Source organism: Sesamum indicum, linkage group LG6, assembly GCF_026168435.1.
Source record: "Sesamum indicum cultivar Baizhima isolate 11 linkage group LG6, ASM2616843v1, whole genome shotgun sequence".
NCBI lineage: Eukaryota > Viridiplantae > Streptophyta > Magnoliopsida > Lamiales > Pedaliaceae > Sesamum > Sesamum indicum.
In genome coordinates, this window is record NC_142662.1 from 23,541,881 (window position 1) to 23,559,873 (window position 17,993).

Sequence of the window (17,993 nt, forward strand, 5' to 3'; positions counted from 1 at the left end):
ATATCATTATAGGCTTCAACCGTAAATTAAAGTTCATCGATTATGTATTGGTTTATATATTATTTATAATATATTTTAAAATATAAAAAAATATTATTTATTATATGTATGTAGAGATTTGTGCCATGACGGCCCTCCACACTCACAAACGGTGTTAATGACACCACTCTAATTTCTCGTAAAGTGAAAAATGTCCTTCAACTAATAGTATAACTAACTTTTTCAAATTTGTCAAAAAAGGAGGAGATTCAAAACTAAATTCGTAAAAAAAAGAGGATTAAATGTGTAAATAGAGTAAATTATAGAATAAAAAACGCTAACGACCTAAAGTTAATTATAGAACTAAAATTGTATTAATTAAAATTATTAATTAATTTGAAGTTCACATTAAAGATCATACAAGTTACAAAATTTGAGAAGTCTATATCTCAGAAAAATTGAGTTGTTATTTATTTATATAGACATGTGACTTTTTTAAATGATCATGAAAATAATACCATAATTAACATGTTTTCTTTAATTTATCATTTGACTTCACTTATTTCCTTCTCCACGCAATCATATTCAGCTCACTACTTTTTATATTTATATCATCAACTTGCTATATATATATATATGTATATGTATATTAATATTGTGGGACTAATTAAAATAATATTATTTTTTAAATCATTTTTCCAATTAAGAAAAGCAAAATCTAATTTATATCTATATAGTACGTAGTCTTCAATAATTAATATTAATATTATTAGAAAAGTGATTAATTGGATTGAATCAAACTAATTGGACATGAACACGATTTGGAACTATTCAATCATGTCACGATTTTAGGTAAGTGCAAAAATAAAAGTCGACTATTTCGAGTCATCAATGTACGTCGTTTTATTTATTTATTTAATATATATATATTTCTTAATTAATATACACATGTGACTTTAATTAATATTTTGAATATTTATGTAATATATATATATATATATATATATATATGAGAGAGAGAGAGAGAGGGGCTGAATTAATTAAAACAATTTCTTGAACAATATCATATATAAAATAATAATTCAGTATTAAATTCTCAGCCGACGTACGCGGAGAAGAAGAAATTAATTAAGCTAAGATTATTAATTAATTTTAAATAAAGTTAGAAATTTTATATATATATATATACACACATATATGTCTTTTTTCCTTTATCATGAAATAATATCATAATTAACATTTTTATTTAAATCACCATTTGACTTCACTGATTTCCTTCTCTATCATATGCTATCATATTCAGCTGACTGGTTTTTATATCATCAACTTGATATAGATATCACAAATTATGAAAATGTAACTTGTTAGCTCTGGTCTATATCGTTTACGGTGGATTCCTTAATTTGTCGGGGTGATTTCATAATGATTCATAATTGTACTGCACTCTTATACTTTTTCTCTGTTTAATGAAATTTACGTTTATCGAAAAAAAACATAACTTGCCATTATTATCAATTAGGCGCAATGGTCCGCCGTTCCCATGTGCATATAAGAAATAATATTTTATATTTTAAAATATATAATAAAATATATATATATATATATAAACCAACACATTATATTTTTAAAAAAGAAAAAAATCAATTTAGGGGTATTGTTGACATAATAATAAAATTGGTGTTGCGGTGTCATAACCATCACTTGTGATAAAAAAAAAAAGCCCTTTTCTTTTTATATAGCATAGACATATAAGTACAATAATAATAATTAAGGACAGACATTTTTTTGTTATTTTGTCATATTAATAACAACTTTTACAAATTTCATTAGCACGTCGACTTATGTCTAAGTTATTAACTTATTATTATTGACAATTAACTCATATGTATAACAACGTCAATATTGAAAACAATGATAATTTTTTGTTATGGTTAATTAATTTGATCAATTATTACTGTTATTTTTGTAGGTGAAATTGAGATATTAATTATTATTAAAAATTATGACAATTTTTTTTGGTCATAGATGAAAATCGTTTCAAATACTTGAATTTTAGTACTGATTTTGTTCGACCGTGGTAGATAGTATTTATTTAGTACGATTTTTACGCGGTATTCTTTTATAATATATGGAATAATCTATTTTTTCATAGTGCCATATATTAATACGCGAAATCGCATAAAACCCAGTGCTTTAAAAACTCAGCTAAAAGCATTCATGTGTTTTAAAAATATGCTAAACCACCCCCCTTCTTTTTTTAAAATATAGTTCAATCACCCATTTTCATTTAATATAATTACCAACGTTAACTTTTTGATAAAGTGACCATTATACCCTTGTTATACCATGCTGACCCAAAAATAAGGTACCAAAGCCTATAACTTGCACTGGTTTTACTAACATCCAATAAACAAGTCCAATCCGACAAACTGAGTCATCATACAACAGAGATGATACGTTATGCAGGTTGCTAATATCTTAATACACGTCACAGTAAAAAATCTTCAGTTGACTCCAAGAGACCCAGCTGGAATCAACACTTTAGTTAGTAAGTAATTGAATTTCTGAATACGTGGACGGACTTAGTAAAACTCGACCAAAAGTTATATTTTGTCTAGATAAATTCAAATTCTAAAATTCTTTTTTTATTATGTAGCTAACACGTGCAGCTATCCAACGATACCAGATTCACCCCAACTACCTTCTGGATCATGCTTTACGAACATCTAATAATTCGAGGCATTACACTCATACTCTCATTATCTCTCAATTTTTAGGATATTTTCAGCATACTTTTTGTACTCCACATGGTTTTCATCACTTCAATAGTACTTACAACCACTTTTCTCACTTTGATTCAAGTTTTTCAATTATTTATTCAGTAAGAACGTTACTGACATAAGAATTGGAGTCTAGCGTCTGGTTTGTAGGTTTGACGTCCCACAGTAATCTTAAAATTTTTATGAATGTCGTGCGACCATTGTAGTGCTACTGGAACGCAACACTCAGCAAAATTATTTATGTTAAAAAGTACATGTAAATATATATATATATATATATATATAAATACGTGTAATACATCATACATATAATTTTATTAAACAAGTATGTATATAACTTATAAATTACATATAATTTTATTAAACAAGTATGTATATAACTTATAAATTCTTATACAATTACGTGTACACATAATTAAAATATATCATATCATTACTCAAAAACTTATAGAATATTATAGATTTTCATATGTTATAGTGTATATATTTGATATAATATTTTAAAACTGTATTGATAATTTATTTTTTTAAAAAAATTCAATATATGTATAACTACACAAGCAAAAATTATGTAATTATGAACAATATGCAAAAAACTATAATAATTTTAAATTTAAACAGTCTATATAAATTCTATACTCATTATAAAAATCATAAATTTTAGATATGTTTATTTTAAACAAAATTCTTTATAATAATTTAAATTATATTTTAATTAGGGAAAAAATCGTGGTAGGCATATTTTAGAGAAAACTTTATTTATAATTTAAGAGTGTAAAATGTATTTAATCCTCGGTAATATTGTCACTGCACATATGTTAGTTAGATATTGAGGATGATAGTATGCTAATGATGCTTAACTCACCTGACATCTCATGTCTTAGAGGTTATGGTCCAAACCACGCTTCGCGCGTGGGATGATTCAATCAATACATCTATATGATTGTAAGTAAATTACAATGATTCACATAAAGTGAGATAATTATCCATTAAGATTCAAATTCATGACCTTGAACTTGTTTATGAGACCTCAACTTTAGTCTCAATCATTAGATTGAGAAATCATTGGTAACGCTACAATCAATTATAAAATTATAATTCAAATTGTAATTATTTTTTTTTTAAAATTAATTATTCCAAAATCAGATTATGCATTCTACGAACCAAATTACAGGAAGTATTTTTTTTTTCTCTAATTAAAATTTGAATAATCTATGAGAAATTGGATCAAACCCGTTGCTGAAGATATTTTCAGAATCTGACGTGGCGTTTGGTCCTTGGGCCAGTACGCGTTCGGGGACGTGGCGGATCCACCTAAGCATAACTGCATCTTATAATTCTACAGTTACTTTGTTGGGCAACTAATATTTCCTACAGTATCTTATCCTACGATTATTAGGTACCACAGCTTCATGTGGGTTGTACATTGGACTATCACATGAAAAGCCCACGTCGCTGGTCAAAATGTACAATACGTACGAGCGACTGTAACTGAAAGAAGTTCCTACGTCCCAGTGATGGGATTTTTTGCCAAAAAATTATAAATGCTAAATGAGCCCATTTTTGATTTTCTATTACGAGTGTGTGAAAATCTAAACCCTCTCTCTCTCTTTCTCTGTCTCGGTGTGTGAAAATTGCACACACTTAAGGTGATTACGATCTGTCTGATTGGAATTGAAGAGATTAGTGTACAGGGAGAGAGAGATAGGAAACGCCATCAATTTCCTCTTCTGTAAGGTTTTTCTTTGCCGCTTCTCTCTCGATTTATACGTATATGTGTATGTGTTTGTGTGTGCCTGTGTGCGTACATGTATGTATATTTTTGCTTTTATCTTTATTTTCTTGAATCAAGACTAATTTTTTCGTTTGGATTTTTTCTGTTACAAAAAGTTCAAGAATGTGGGTCGATGATTAGAATTCAAGAATTAGTTAGCACATTGGTTCAGAGATGTAATTCTTAACTATTGGATTGGGTTTTTTGCTATGTTGTTTCCTTTTCTATTCTTTTTTCTTTTTTGTTTTTTCTATTTTCTTGATATGATCTTGAGATTAAATTTGCCAATACCCGAAAGTTTTTCTTGGGGCACTGTGTAAAGAAAGAATATTAAATTTGCATGATTCATTAGATGCTATTTTCCAGTGCCCTGATAACTTTAGTGGCCTAATCCTTGTTGAAAAGGAAATTCAGAAAACGTAAAGTTGGATTGCAGTCTAGCCTGCTTATTTATGTACAGAATCTTGGAAAGATTGCAGTTTGATGGGCTCGTTGATTATTTATCAATTTCATATATTTGTGTTTTTAGTTTCTTGTGGAGTAGCTTCTGTGGAGAAAAAACGAGGATAGTTCAGAATTTCAATAAGATATTACAATGAAGAATAATGAGCGTCTGGCTAATTTGGCCCTGGCAGGTATGATCTTTTCCCCTTTCATTGACTTCATTTGCTTTTATAATAAGTAATGTTCTTTCTGTTGTTTTTTCTATGGCAAAAATTGAAAGTATATGATTTACTATTTACAGTTTCTCCACTACATACGAGGAGTTGTGTTTGTTTTTTCCTAGTTGGTTAGTGCTTTCCATATAGATTTTCGTCTGTTAAGGGCACTGAACTTCTAGTGTTAATGAATCAATCTGTAAAAACAATTCCGGGAATTCTTCATCATTAAAGTAGCAAGATAAATAAACATACTCACATTGTAACAGTTTGTGAAAGAACATTTTCAATTTGATTCAATTGAGGATGTGTCCAGACTCCAGGGGTCATGGATTTATCATCTTCTCTGTTCATGCCTGTTGCACTTGCATGTCAGAGTTTATGTTTCTCTTCTACTATGTGCTTGTATATTTTTTTGGATGATTTACGAATGGGGGGGGGGGGGGGGGAAGAAGATTATGCAGATAGAATAAAGTTTATAGTTTCAGCCTTGTCTTGGCCTTAGCACATCACATTGTGATAAGGTGCTTTTTCATTGATGCAGGTTTGACCCTGGCCCCACTAGTTGTGAAGGTAGACCCAAATTTAAATGTCATTTTGACAGCTTGTCTAACAGTTTATGTGGGTTGCTATCGTTCTGTAAAGCCAACTCCACCATCAGTAAGTGTGGCATCGAAATGAAATTCCAGAAATTAACATCTCTTTCTTAAGTCTTTTAGCAATTTGTATTCACCTTTTCTTATTCTGTGCTATTTAATTTTGCAGGAAACAATGTCAAATGAACATGCAATGCGGTTCCCACTGGTTGGGAGTGCGATGTTGTTGTCACTGTTTTTGCTTTTCAAATTTCTGTCCAAAGACTTGGTTAATGCTGTATTAACGTGCTACTTTTTCGTTCTTGGGGTTGCTGCTCTTTCGTATGTGTCTCCCCTATGAGCTATTTCATTACTGTATAATAGTATTTGTTAATCAACCTCCACTGTTTTGTATTGACTTTGTAGGGCAACAGTGTTACCTGCAATCAAAAGATTTCTACCCAAACCATGGAATGATAATGTCATTATTTGGCGTTTCCCATATATTCGGTGTATGGACTCACTCATGTCTCTTTATATCTTTCTTAGTTTGGTTCCTGTATTGGGAGTATGCTGCTTTTGATGCATTCAGTCCTTAAATTTCTCTTTACTCGTCAATACTATTTTGTTGCATGTGATGATACAATTGAGGCTCAATTTCTGTATCACTTTGTAATGCCAATTATATACTTTTTCCAGGATGCTTCAAATACCCATTGGGATTAACACAATTACGTTCTAACTTCCTTGAATGACTATTTTATCTTTTCAAAAGAGTTTACTAGTATATGACAGAGATGTAAATTGCTCCGAAAATCCAAACTGTGCGGTGGAAAGTTGAGTGTAATTGTTTGTCCTTTGTCTGTGATGAATTCTCATATGCCAGGTCAAGAAACTATTTTGTTTATAATGCGTGTGCACTCTCTGATTTTGAAATTGTTATGGTTCCTCACTGAAAAGATGAAGATTTTTGTATGTAAAAAGGGCAAATATGGTTTTTGTTTTCATTGATCAGCTTTGATTGTCTGAGATATAATTATGTCTGTTGAAGATTGCATGTGTTTTTACTGAGAGTGAAGGATAATTTTCTAGGTCAAATACAATTATTACTTGGTTGAGTTGGTTACAAGACATCTTCTAATTTGTATGATGCTTCTTCATAAAATCTACTCTTGTTCTGATTAGATAGTGTCTAAAATCTTTGTCTAGTTGTGCACACTAGCATGCCTTCTTGCACTAATTTTACAGTCCATGATTAGAAAATCTAACTTGGCGTAAAACAGTTTAGTGATTGGTTTTCAATCTCAATTAACTTCTCCAAGAATTGGAAGTACGGGTTGTCCGAGCTTTCTATTTGATCTGCTTGATTGACATTGTACTGCTTGTTACATGCAAACTTATTTATCTTGTCTGTTGTACAGCTTTGGAGGTTGAGTTTACAAAATCACAGATTGTTGCAGCAATTCCTGGAATCTTCTTTTGTGCGTGGTATGCTTCAAAGAAGCATTGGCTAGCTAACAACGTCTTGGGGCTTGCTTTCTGCATTCAGGTTCGACAGCGCAGCAGATTTCTTTAGCTTTATTTCTCTCAAAATCACAAGCTCATGCAAATGCATGAATTGAACTCATGTACCTGGAATGTAAAGCTTTCATATTTATATAGAATCTTTTTCTTTTGTTCTTTTTGTGTACAAGTTTCAAGGAGAAAGCTTTTGCTTGACCTTTCATGTCTCTGGTTTTTCTTTGAAAAAAATGCAGGGGATCGAAATGCTTTCACTTGGCTCATTTAAGACTGGTGCTATTCTCTTGGTAAGGAATTGCATTAGTGAATAGACAGTCACTGTAGATCATATAATCTCTTCAAAACTTCTCTTTATAAACTCGAGGCTTTAAACAAGAATGGGGATATCAACTTGGTCCAAATGTATTACGAACTATGATGTCCTTATCCAAGTTTTCATCCTTCCGCTTTTTATTGCTCTCTCTCTCTCTCACACACACACACACACACATCATTGTTGTTATTGTTGGTGGTGTCATTGTCATCACTCCAAGGGTGTTTGATTTCACAATCCAGCATTTAGTCTGTTTCAGGGACGGGAGGAAAAAGAGGATTAATCATGATACTTGATATATGATGATGCTTATTTGTTATTAAAATGTATAAATGCCTCCATGCTATATCTATATGATATATAAGACATGTATGCTTGGATTTACTTTATGGTTTATACTACATTATATAATATGTAATTGTCCTTAGTTGATGTGTATGTTCTGCAAATTGCAGACAGGGCTTTTTGTATACGACATTTTCTGGGTATTTTTCACCCCCGTGATGGTTAGCGTTGCTAAATCTTTTGACGCTCCTATAAAGGTCTGTACTTCAAATCTTATAAATATGTGTAGCTATCATGGCAGCAACAGCCCTTGACTATTCCTACATGCTAGTCCCATTTTATCTATTATAATATTCATGCTTCACTTTCTGCAGCTTTTATTCCCAACAGCAGATTCTACACGTCCATTTTCGATGCTAGGTCTTGGTGATATAGTGATCCCAGGTATGAAGTTAACCGAAAATTTCAAACATTATACTTCCGTACAGCTAGAAATTCACCTGGTCACCTCCTGCAAACTTCATCATGTGAATTCGGGATGACTTTCTTGGTTTCAACAGAATTTTAAGGTTTACTTTCACTTTTCAGGAATTTTTGTTGCATTGGCACTAAGATTTGATGTTTCCAGAGGGAAAGAGAGCCAATATTTTAAGAGCGCATTTGTAGGCTACACAGTTGGTTTGATCCTCACTATCATCGTAATGAACTGGTTTCAAGCTGCACAGGTGAATAATCTTTCTGACAAAATTGTGTTCACATTTTATGCTTATATCTTGATTTGCTCTACCTATGTTATTGGCTCTTAATGTTCTTCCAGCCTGCACTATTGTACATTGTGCCTGCTGTTATTGGTTTTCTGGCTGCGCATTGCATATGGAACGGGGAAGTCAAACCTGTGAGTCATTTATACTTTCTTGGAAAGGAGATCCAGTAGAGATTTGTTTTTCCTTTGTATTTCTGTGTCGACTGTTTTTCTGGTTACCGTGTAAGTGTTGATTTCTGTACGATGTTGTGCAGTTGTTGGAGTTTGATGAGTCGAAAACAAGTAGCTCTGAAGAAGCTGATGATGCAAAGTCGAGCAAGAAAGAAGAGTGAGATTGATTTGGAAGATGGAAGTGAAGAGAAATCCAATTTGTTTACAAGAAACAACATCAGAAAGTAGTCAACTAACTTATGATCCACAGCCACAGCCACAGGTTGTTGTACCAGATTTTGTTGATTAGCAAAAGATTATAATTTCTTACAGTTTCCATTCTGAGATTTCTCAATGTTCAGACACAACTTCAGTATTCACTCCTTTTTCTATTTCTTTCCATATTAATCATTACATTATCTATATGTATAAAAAGCACACACACACACAAACACATATAACATTTCTTTAGAGTTCAATTATTTATTTGATAAATTACATCTTTTCTACTTGAGAACTGAAAAATGATGATAAACTGTAACCAAACACAAGTTTAATTTTTCTTCAGTTTGGCCCAAATAATGAATTAACTACGTTTCGTAGACAAAAAGTATATATTAATGACTATATCCTCTAAGCATATTTTTATACAAAATGACCATCCCTTCAAATTTCTCCATCGAAAACAGTCTGCTCATTACACATTTAAAATTAATAGAAAAAATATTTGAAATTAGTTATGATTAAGTTTTTTAGATTATTTTTCTCTTTTATTTATTTGTATAATTGACTAAAAATAATAAAAACTGAAAATTATGTTGGGTATCTAGTTTCTAAATATATTTATATTCCATTTCGTTCATACATCCACGATGAAATGCAGCTCACGACCACATAATAAGAGCAATGAAGTTCTTGATCCTGAATAAGAAAGTTTCTATACAAGAAAACTAAATAACTGAGCACAACAGATGATTAATCACACAAGGCCACTTCAAATGAAGGGGTCCTCTCTGGCAATCAGTGTTTTCTACAACAGCTTGCTAATGTCAAAATGCTGGAAAAATAGAAGATAAAAGAACTGTACAATCCCCCATTACTCAGCTGGAAACCATATCCTCAGACCGTTTTCTTACTCCACTGAAGAACTTGTTTCGGCACTTCCCTCATCTTCACTATAACTAGATGGCATCTCTGCTGCAGACCTGAATACGCAAAAAGACAGACATAAAACTGCATTAGTCGAGACTCATAAGTTATATTCTGATGAGAAGGGGACATAGAGAGCGATAAGCCAAACCTTATAACTCGATACGTCTCTAGTTGGTTATCTATCGCTGATGATCTCTTTAGAAGTGGCTGCTGAGGAAATTCGTTCCTCATTCTTTTTGGAGCCTGTGAATAAGAAACGATGTTAAGAGAACTGTGGTAAATACCGTCTTGAAACAAAATTAATGTAGGTGTTGACTCAATCCATCTAACACTTACAGCACTACTGTTCTTGCCAGAGATGTTAACCATATTCTCATTTATGATCCTCCTTTGAGCACAAGTTTTTCCATCCTGCATATGGCATTATTGAAGCAGAGTATTAGCCCTCAAAGTCACAAACTGCAATCACTTATTGACGCGAAAAGTTATTGCAGACCTTTGCAATCTGCTGTCTGGGCTGCATTTTGTCGAAATAATTGTGGTATTCAAAACCTTTCACGGCCAAATTGGACGATCCATCTGCTAATTTTTCTCCCGGCGAACTCTTTCTCCACATGTCAATATATCTGTGGAAACTAGTCTCTTCATCTCCCCTCGATTTCCCACCAAAGTGTTGCTGATGACAATTGCTTGAAACAGAACTCATTCTCATAACTTCAACACTCTGTGCCTGTCTGTATCTCACTCCATATTCATCTTTACTCTCACTACCGGATATTTCTCTACCAGAAACTTTAGGCAATTCTTCAGAAGAGCTCCTCCAGGGATAGTAAGCACCATTAGGGGACAAGTTAGTATTTTGTTTATACTTTTGGTGAACATAAGTATCAGGAAAATCAGGCCCTTGTGGTACTTTAAAACCTGTTCTATCCATATTAGAATTGTGAGAAGCCACACTGGAGTTGTATTCACACCCCTGTAAGGATCGACATAAAATGAGAACACAATACTCATATTTGAAGCAGAAGTGACTTCCGGTCGAGTAGAGAATCAATAGCGGTGTGAGCTAGTAACAAACATAAGTGCACAAATTAGAGGTGGTTCATTTATAGAGATAACAAGGATGATGCTACTTGATAACATAAATCCTATATCCGACTTAAGACTTACAGAAGCCTGACTTCCACTCCATGGAGGACGTAACAAAGTCATTCTGCAGTAACCTATTTAAAGCACAGTATAAACTAGACACCAATGCAAAAATTTCTTTTAGTATTTGTCTTGAAAATACGGAAACACAAGTCAAACAGACATCTGTTTAGCCTACTCCATCAAAATCTAACATATGCATGTCGATGCAAAACTCTTCAGCCTAGTAAAGTATGATGCATTTTTTGCCTTCATAAATCTCAATAGGTGCATTCCAAGCAATCAGCGTACATTTAATTATAACCTTTTCAGGTCACAAAATCAGCAACCTTCTGAGGCCAACAACACAAGCACTATTAAAGTAAAAGACATCACTAATGTTTTTCATTTAAAAAATTTGCAAAATTTATTCCAACTAAGTAAAAGATAAAGAAAAGAAACCATATACAAGTTAATTCACCTTGCCAAACTTGGGTAACTGGCGGATTTTTGAAGCATCGGGTGAGGCAGGCCGAACAGCTTCTTCAGTATAGCAAGTTTCTGACATAATTCATATTTGAAAAAAACAAGGGTCAGATGAAATTTATGAATGACACCACTAAAGTCAGATATGGGAAAACTTATATGTAAAAAGAATCCCGCAAACCCTCACATAAAATGTAAAATCTCAAGTAAGAAGGAAACACGACATGGTTGGAAATACTCGTGTAAAAACAAATCACAAGTAATGCTATAATAATTGCTGTCTATTACTTACATGGCAACTGAGCAAACAACTGATGCTCACTATTAACATTACTCAGGTGGGACCCATTAGAGTCGAACAATTTGGGGAAAAAATACCAAGAGGATGTGTAAGAGGTCGGGACTGAAAAACAGAATCAATGTACAGGATCCAAAAACTTAACACCTTAAAAACTGAGTTGAATCAAGCAAGTGGTTGTAAGATGCGGGATTAGCATATGTGAAAAAGTTTGATCAGACCGACAAGAAACACAAATTATAAAACCTTAAATATTATGCTGATATGATAAAATGACATGAAACAGAGATTCTTTCAGACCCATTATTAAGATGAGCTTGCTGCCTATGAAGGATGGATGTAATGATTGCTCGGACTAATTCTGCTATACACATACATGTAACCATGGGGTTTCATGTGAGATCTTAACCCAGCAACACCGAGTAAAAACAAGCTTATTACTGCATTCTTCTCCAACACATCCATACATTCTTTTCGATAAGCATCCAATCAGTTAAATTCTCAGATATTCCCTTCAAATATAATGAACTAGATTGAGTAGGAAACTTCCCCAACATCAGACAATATAAATAAAAAAGTCTAGGTGGATTTACGAACTGACAATACCAGCAAAAGATAGAAAGAAGTAGATGCTACAGAAAGAATACTAAATATAATGGTTCTGACTCACCGTCAACCGGATCCTGCATTAAGGACTCAAATGCACCAGGAGGAAGTGGGTCAAACTCAATCCCAAGTGGCGGACCATCCTCCTGATAATGCTTTCCCAGCTGCCTCTTGACTGCAGTTATAGCACTGTTCTCAACTAGACCCTTCACTTTTAAGTAACCTGATGGGCCAGACCTAGTTTTTACGCCAGTTACATCCCTAGGAAATTTTGGTATCAGGTACCTTGAAGTTGCCACATCAAAGTGGTCATCTTTATGATGATTAGACATATTTCGTAATGAAGGACTACTTCCTGAAGATGCATCATCCATTCGATTGTGGTTTCCTGAATAGTGACCACCATGCTCGAATGTGAGTTCTGCAGCAGAGTATTCTTGGAGAGTTAACCTTCCGCTTTCAACTTCCTTGGTATCAAAATTCCTGTCGTCTCCCTGTTTGGTGCTGCCACAGGAATCTTGCCTAAGCCCACTGCCGCGATCTTGTATGACTCCACTTGACCGATCTTGTTTTCCAGTTACATAGTTGTCCCCATTCATTAACCTCTTGTCCTTCAACCTTCGGTGACAAAACCACCCAGAAACTTGCTTCTCTGTCAAACCTATTGACTCAGCAAGTTGTATTTTCATTGACTCTGTAGGGTATTTATGTTCTGTGAAAAAGAACAAAAATTATTCAACAATTGCGGCAGCAAAAGACACATACCTGCAAGTCATGGCATGATAAGATGAGTAATTTACCATTATAAAAAGCCTCCAGTGCTTGAACCTGAGCGCGTGTCTTTACAGTCCTTTTCTTGTTCTTCTCAAGAAGAGCTTTATCATCTTCAGAATGCATCTCACCTGATTCTACCGCATTACGATCTGAAAGGAGTTGAAGTACATAACATGATAATCAGCTAAAAGGGACACAACAATTTATGCACATAATAAGCAGCACCCGTTGCTTGAAGCCATATACCTACCATCTCAAACATGCAAGCTGCAAAAGGGGCATACTTTAGCAGAGGATATGAAGATATTAACACTAAACACTTTTGGTACACTCTTGTACAGCAAAATTGGAACTTTAAGCAATCCATTTTGACAACTCGCCCCACTCTTGTTTGACAAGTTTGAGAGTAACACGTGGCGTTTTTATAGCATCAGGAATAATATTTTCATTAAAAATATATGCTACCCTACTCAAAAGAATAGTCACGATTGCATCTTTTAATGAGGTGGGCAAAATATTTTCTTGGTTGCGTGCAGAATCTACAAAAACAGTAAGTCAATTTTTACAACACGTGTTCTAAAAAGTTGTAAAGAGGTGACAAAATCTACCAAGACAAACAAAAGCACATTTCATGAATTTAACACAATGTGCGCAAACACGTAACGTAGACCTCACGACTTCATAAATGCGTGCATCTTGTAATCTTGTTCTCATTTAAAGAGGATTACCTTCCGTTGTTCATGTTTCATCTTTCACCAATTCAATTGTGCGAGTATGTATATCCCAAGCCTATACATGTCTTTCAAAGGTAATAATTTCATTGACTTCATGTCATTTGACCACGAAGTAACTAAGTAACACTCAAGAATATCTCAATAGATCAGGACACTAATCCGATGCTGCTGAGTCATTCAACTTTACTTTAATCTATATAATGTAATTGGTTCTTAACTATGCGCCAAATCAATGGAGTTCAAGTTCATTTTACCTCCATGTCTAAATACCACTTCTAACCGCAGCAGAAGGCACACTTGACACCAGTTCTTCTTTGAAAACCCAAAGAAATGAAAAGCAGCTAGAAAAATATACCAAAAGGAGTTGAACTTCAAGTGCCCGCCCGCTCATAGATGATGAGTAATCCTCCATTTTATCAGGTTTTATGATACTTATTTGCAGACACATTTTATCCATTACACATTCAGCAAATATCTAGATTGTTTAAATCTGTCTTACCCTATGCTATTTCGCAGATACTTTTAGCCAAAATTTTCTTCTTTCCCAGAAACGAAATTATTCCAAAAATATCTAGATAATCATGTAAACTTAACAAGCACAAAGAACAATTCTGCAAACACAAAGCTACAAACAATAAACAAGAGCAGCTTCCTCCACCGGAAGCAAAACAACCACAGAACCATGAAGAACACATCAAGTCTTGTAGCTTGCACTCATCCACCTACTACAACTCTTATCAATTCCGAAGGCAACCCTTCATCCAATCCCAATCAAATTATTCTATTACTCGTGTACAAGTGTATAATCAAAGTGAAGCATAAACAAAATGCAGTTTTGACATATTAGTATGAAAACCCAGAAACCAGATTAGTCCCGGGCACACTTGTACCAAAATGCTCACCAAATATGAGGAAATTAAACCAAAGAAAGAAAGGGAAAAAAAAACACCCCAAATTTCATGATTTGCTAAAAAAAATTCCAAGCATAACAAAATGCACTCAAGATCACTGCTCAATCACGATCTGTTATGAAAATCAAAGCAAAACAAAATAGAAAAGAAATCCTACCTTCCTCCATGACTCTTCTGGTGTACAATTTTTCTGGGTCTTTTTCTATATTGTTCCTACTCCCTTTCTCTGTCTGCTTCTCTATTGACCCATCAACATTTCACCCAACCCCACTAGGCGAAGAATTCAAGAAATTCTAGAGAGATAAAAGCTAGCGAATCTTTGTGGGTTGCATGAGATTTTAGGTAAATATATATCTCAATACTCTCTGTGCGTATGTGTGTCTCGGGGGGAGAGAGAGAGAGAGAGAAGGTTTTTCTTGTTTCTTGGCTGGGTTTGAGAAAAAAGTTAAAAAGCAATTGAAGTATTTTTCTGGGTTGGTATTATTCTTGGTGTCAATTTCTGCAATCTTTTTGCTTGATTTGCATATCTTTTCCTGTATCACTTTAATTCTCGTCATGGGTTTTCTCATTCATTCATCTTCATCTCTCTCGACAATAACTGCTAATTAACACACACACAGACTTTTCAACTTCTCAACTGCAGCAGATTACGCCAATCTACTGCAGAAAACTCCCATAATCACAAATCCCTCGTATAAAAATCACAACTTTGATGCATTAACAACGAAAATTTCCCATTTTTCCCTTGAATAATTTTGGGTTTAATCTTAACACTCCTCACTGTACACTTTCTTTGCTTTCTGGAGAATTTTTCTAGGCTGCTTTATCTTTTAGTACCAATACGGAGCTGTTGATGGGACAATATTTAATGTGGAAAACAGGGACTTGAATGAAACCATACATGTGCAGACAGTGTAAGAAAATGAATCCCTTGATTTTAAAGACAGTCTTGTTCAGTACTACAGGAAAAACACGTTTCGTCTACTTTAATGATCCCACCAATTTTTGCACTAAATCTTTTCCTTCATGCATCCTCATCTGGAAATTCTTTATATGCCCATTTTATGACTTTGTTTCTTAAGATCATTTTCTTTAAGAATTAGAGTTATGGATACGTATTAAAGACACGCTTAATAGTTCGAACAGTGGCATTATCCACAATCGTTATTAGAATGTTTGGTAAATTCTCACGTGTTAAGTTTTTTATTCTTAACTATAAAGTCCACATAGTACAAGTACAATTCTTTTGACAGACCTGTAAGACACTACTGCTAATTTCTGTGGGTACAGAGGATGACGTACCATTTGACCCATCCCCAACTCAATATAAATTACACGTTTATAGAAATCGTTTGGGCAGCGATAATTATTGAAAACTCGAATAATTACTTTTAGTGAATCTAATTCAAATGTCATGTCAAGCAACATAATAAGAGTGGAAGAGCCAATTCACATTAGAATTTGAATTTTAGAAGGTGGGCATGTGTAGGGCTAAATCATGACCACCTGGGACTAATTAAAAAGCTTGGTTCACATGACGTAGGAAAAGATGAAAGGCCACTCTAACAAATAGTTTAGTTTCTATTTGGGCCCAAAGGAAAAGTCCATTCCGACAGACCCCAAATGCTTTTGGGGTGGGCTAAAAGTCTTCAACATCTCTCTCTATTCTTGCTTTTCTCCATTTTTAATAGGGATAATTGTGTCTGCATTTCTTGATTTATAATTTATTTATATTAATTATTTTGGCACGTTATTTTTGTACGTATGTAATAAATAATATTTTATATTTTAAAATATATTATAAAAAAATAAAATATATAAACTAGTATATTATATTAATCAAAAGAAAAGAAATAATTTATCAATTAATGTAAATTTTAAAAAATTGAATAGGTTAATTATTTTATCATGAAGGGTATTTTTTACTTTATAAAAAATTGGTGCAGCGGTATTATTAACTGTCGTTGTGAGTGTGCAAGGGTTTTTTTTTATACTAGCCATTATGGCACGCCGTCCCTGCATGTATATAATAAATATTATTTTACGTTTTAAAATATATTATGAATAAAAAATATATATGTAAACCAATAAAAAGAAAAGAAAAAAAAATCAAATTAGGGGTATTATTGGTATAACGATGAAATTGGTGTTGCAGTGTCATAACTGCCGTTTGTAAAAGAAAAAGGGTTTTTCTTTTTTATATAGTATAGATTATTATAGATCAATTATTTTAATTTGTTAAAAAAGTATATATACACTCGTAAATGTCAATATTGTTTACACAATAACAGTTATATTTTTTGAAAAGTTATACATACAACATTCAAAATTTTACGTAAAACATTATTATACAAATTATCTATATTTTTTTGTTGTTGGGAATGATTTATGTAATTATATAGTAGATAGAGGTTGTGTATATAAATTATAAATTAGGAGTGTAAATATAATTATTTTTTTAATATTAAAAATGGTAAAAAAAAATTCGATCTCAAAATAATTATTTTATAAAACCGTCAACAATTATTCGATCTCAAAATAATTATAGTCAAAGGATGGAAGATGGAGGGGTTGGAAGAAGGTGGAGAACTGTACTCTCTACTGAAATTGACTTCTCACACTTCTGTCCCAATCTCAATACAGCTCTAAACCCATCTCAAAACCCACCACTCGTCTCAGCCACAAGACCCAATTATTGTTTTTTTTAAATAATTATTCATATAATATTTAAAAAATAACTTTATTGTTTATAAATATCTGCAAAAAAAAAATTATTATAGCTACAATACGATATATGTTTTTCAAAATGCATATATTGAATACAAATTAAAAATTCTTAAAAAAAATTAATAAATTTTTTAAATATTATTCGGAGTTCTACCAAGTGAGCTTTGAAGAAAATTTGAGATCTATTATAGACTCGACTCGGTCTAGGAAATCAAAATCCATTCCCAAATCCAACCCGATGCAACGGGACCCCACTTCCCTTCCTCTAATCTAAGACCGTTTTAGTGTATTTATAATTTTAGCGTTTTTATCATTATCGATAATAGGTCCTTAGAGTTAATTATTTTTTGGGTTCAACCTACAAGAAAAAAAATAAAT

The 17,993-nt window shown here is 32.9% G+C and overlaps 2 protein-coding genes across 2 annotated transcripts; one reads left to right on the plus strand and one right to left on the minus strand.

Annotated features, from left to right (window-relative positions):
* The first annotated feature begins 4,315 nt into the window (after positions 1 to 4,315).
* On the plus strand, positions 4,316 to 9,213 carry LOC105163663 (signal peptide peptidase). The gene is made up of 12 exons (XM_011082103.3): positions 4,316 to 4,496; positions 5,063 to 5,168; positions 5,737 to 5,852; positions 5,958 to 6,109; positions 6,194 to 6,279; positions 7,189 to 7,316; positions 7,525 to 7,575; positions 8,057 to 8,143; positions 8,261 to 8,330; positions 8,475 to 8,611; positions 8,704 to 8,781; positions 8,904 to 9,213. The coding sequence occupies exons 2-12, from the start codon at positions 5,129 to 5,131 to the stop codon at positions 8,979 to 8,981; spliced, it is 1,023 nt and encodes a 340-aa protein (XP_011080405.1). The 5' UTR covers positions 4,316 to 4,496; positions 5,063 to 5,128; the 3' UTR covers positions 8,982 to 9,213.
* A 484-nt stretch (positions 9,214 to 9,697) lies between these two features.
* LOC105163662 (uncharacterized) lies at positions 9,698 to 15,692 on the minus strand. Its single transcript, XM_011082101.3, has 8 exons — positions 15,046 to 15,692; positions 13,270 to 13,392; positions 12,534 to 13,181; positions 11,561 to 11,640; positions 10,448 to 10,927; positions 10,288 to 10,362; positions 10,100 to 10,194; positions 9,698 to 10,004 (listed from the first exon to the last, which is right to left on the minus strand). Exons 1-8 carry the CDS (start codon positions 15,053 to 15,055, stop codon positions 9,932 to 9,934), a joined length of 1,584 nt encoding a protein of 527 aa, XP_011080403.2. The 5' UTR covers positions 15,056 to 15,692; the 3' UTR covers positions 9,698 to 9,931.
* Positions 15,693 to 17,993: the final 2,301 nt, after the last annotated feature.

Excerpts from the sequence above, each read along its gene's own strand:
- LOC105163663 (XM_011082103.3), top strand. The coding sequence starts at position 5,129 with ATGAAGAATAATGAGCGTCTGGCTAATTTGGCCCTGGCAG. Across the intron at positions 5,169-5,736 it reads GGCTAATTTGGCCCTGGCAG|GTTTGACCCTGGCCCCACTA; the intron begins GTATGATCTTTT and ends TCATTGATGCAG. Across the intron at positions 6,110-6,193 it reads CTTGGGGTTGCTGCTCTTTC|GGCAACAGTGTTACCTGCAA; the intron begins GTATGTGTCTCC and ends TTGACTTTGTAG.
- LOC105163662 (XM_011082101.3), bottom strand. Across the intron at positions 13,182-13,269 it reads ACTGGAGGCTTTTTATAATG|AACATAAATACCCTACAGAG; the intron begins GTAAATTACTCA and ends TCTTTTTCACAG. Across the intron at positions 10,928-11,560 it reads AGTTACCCAAGTTTGGCAAG|GGGTGTGAATACAACTCCAG; the intron begins GTGAATTAACTT and ends CGATCCTTACAG.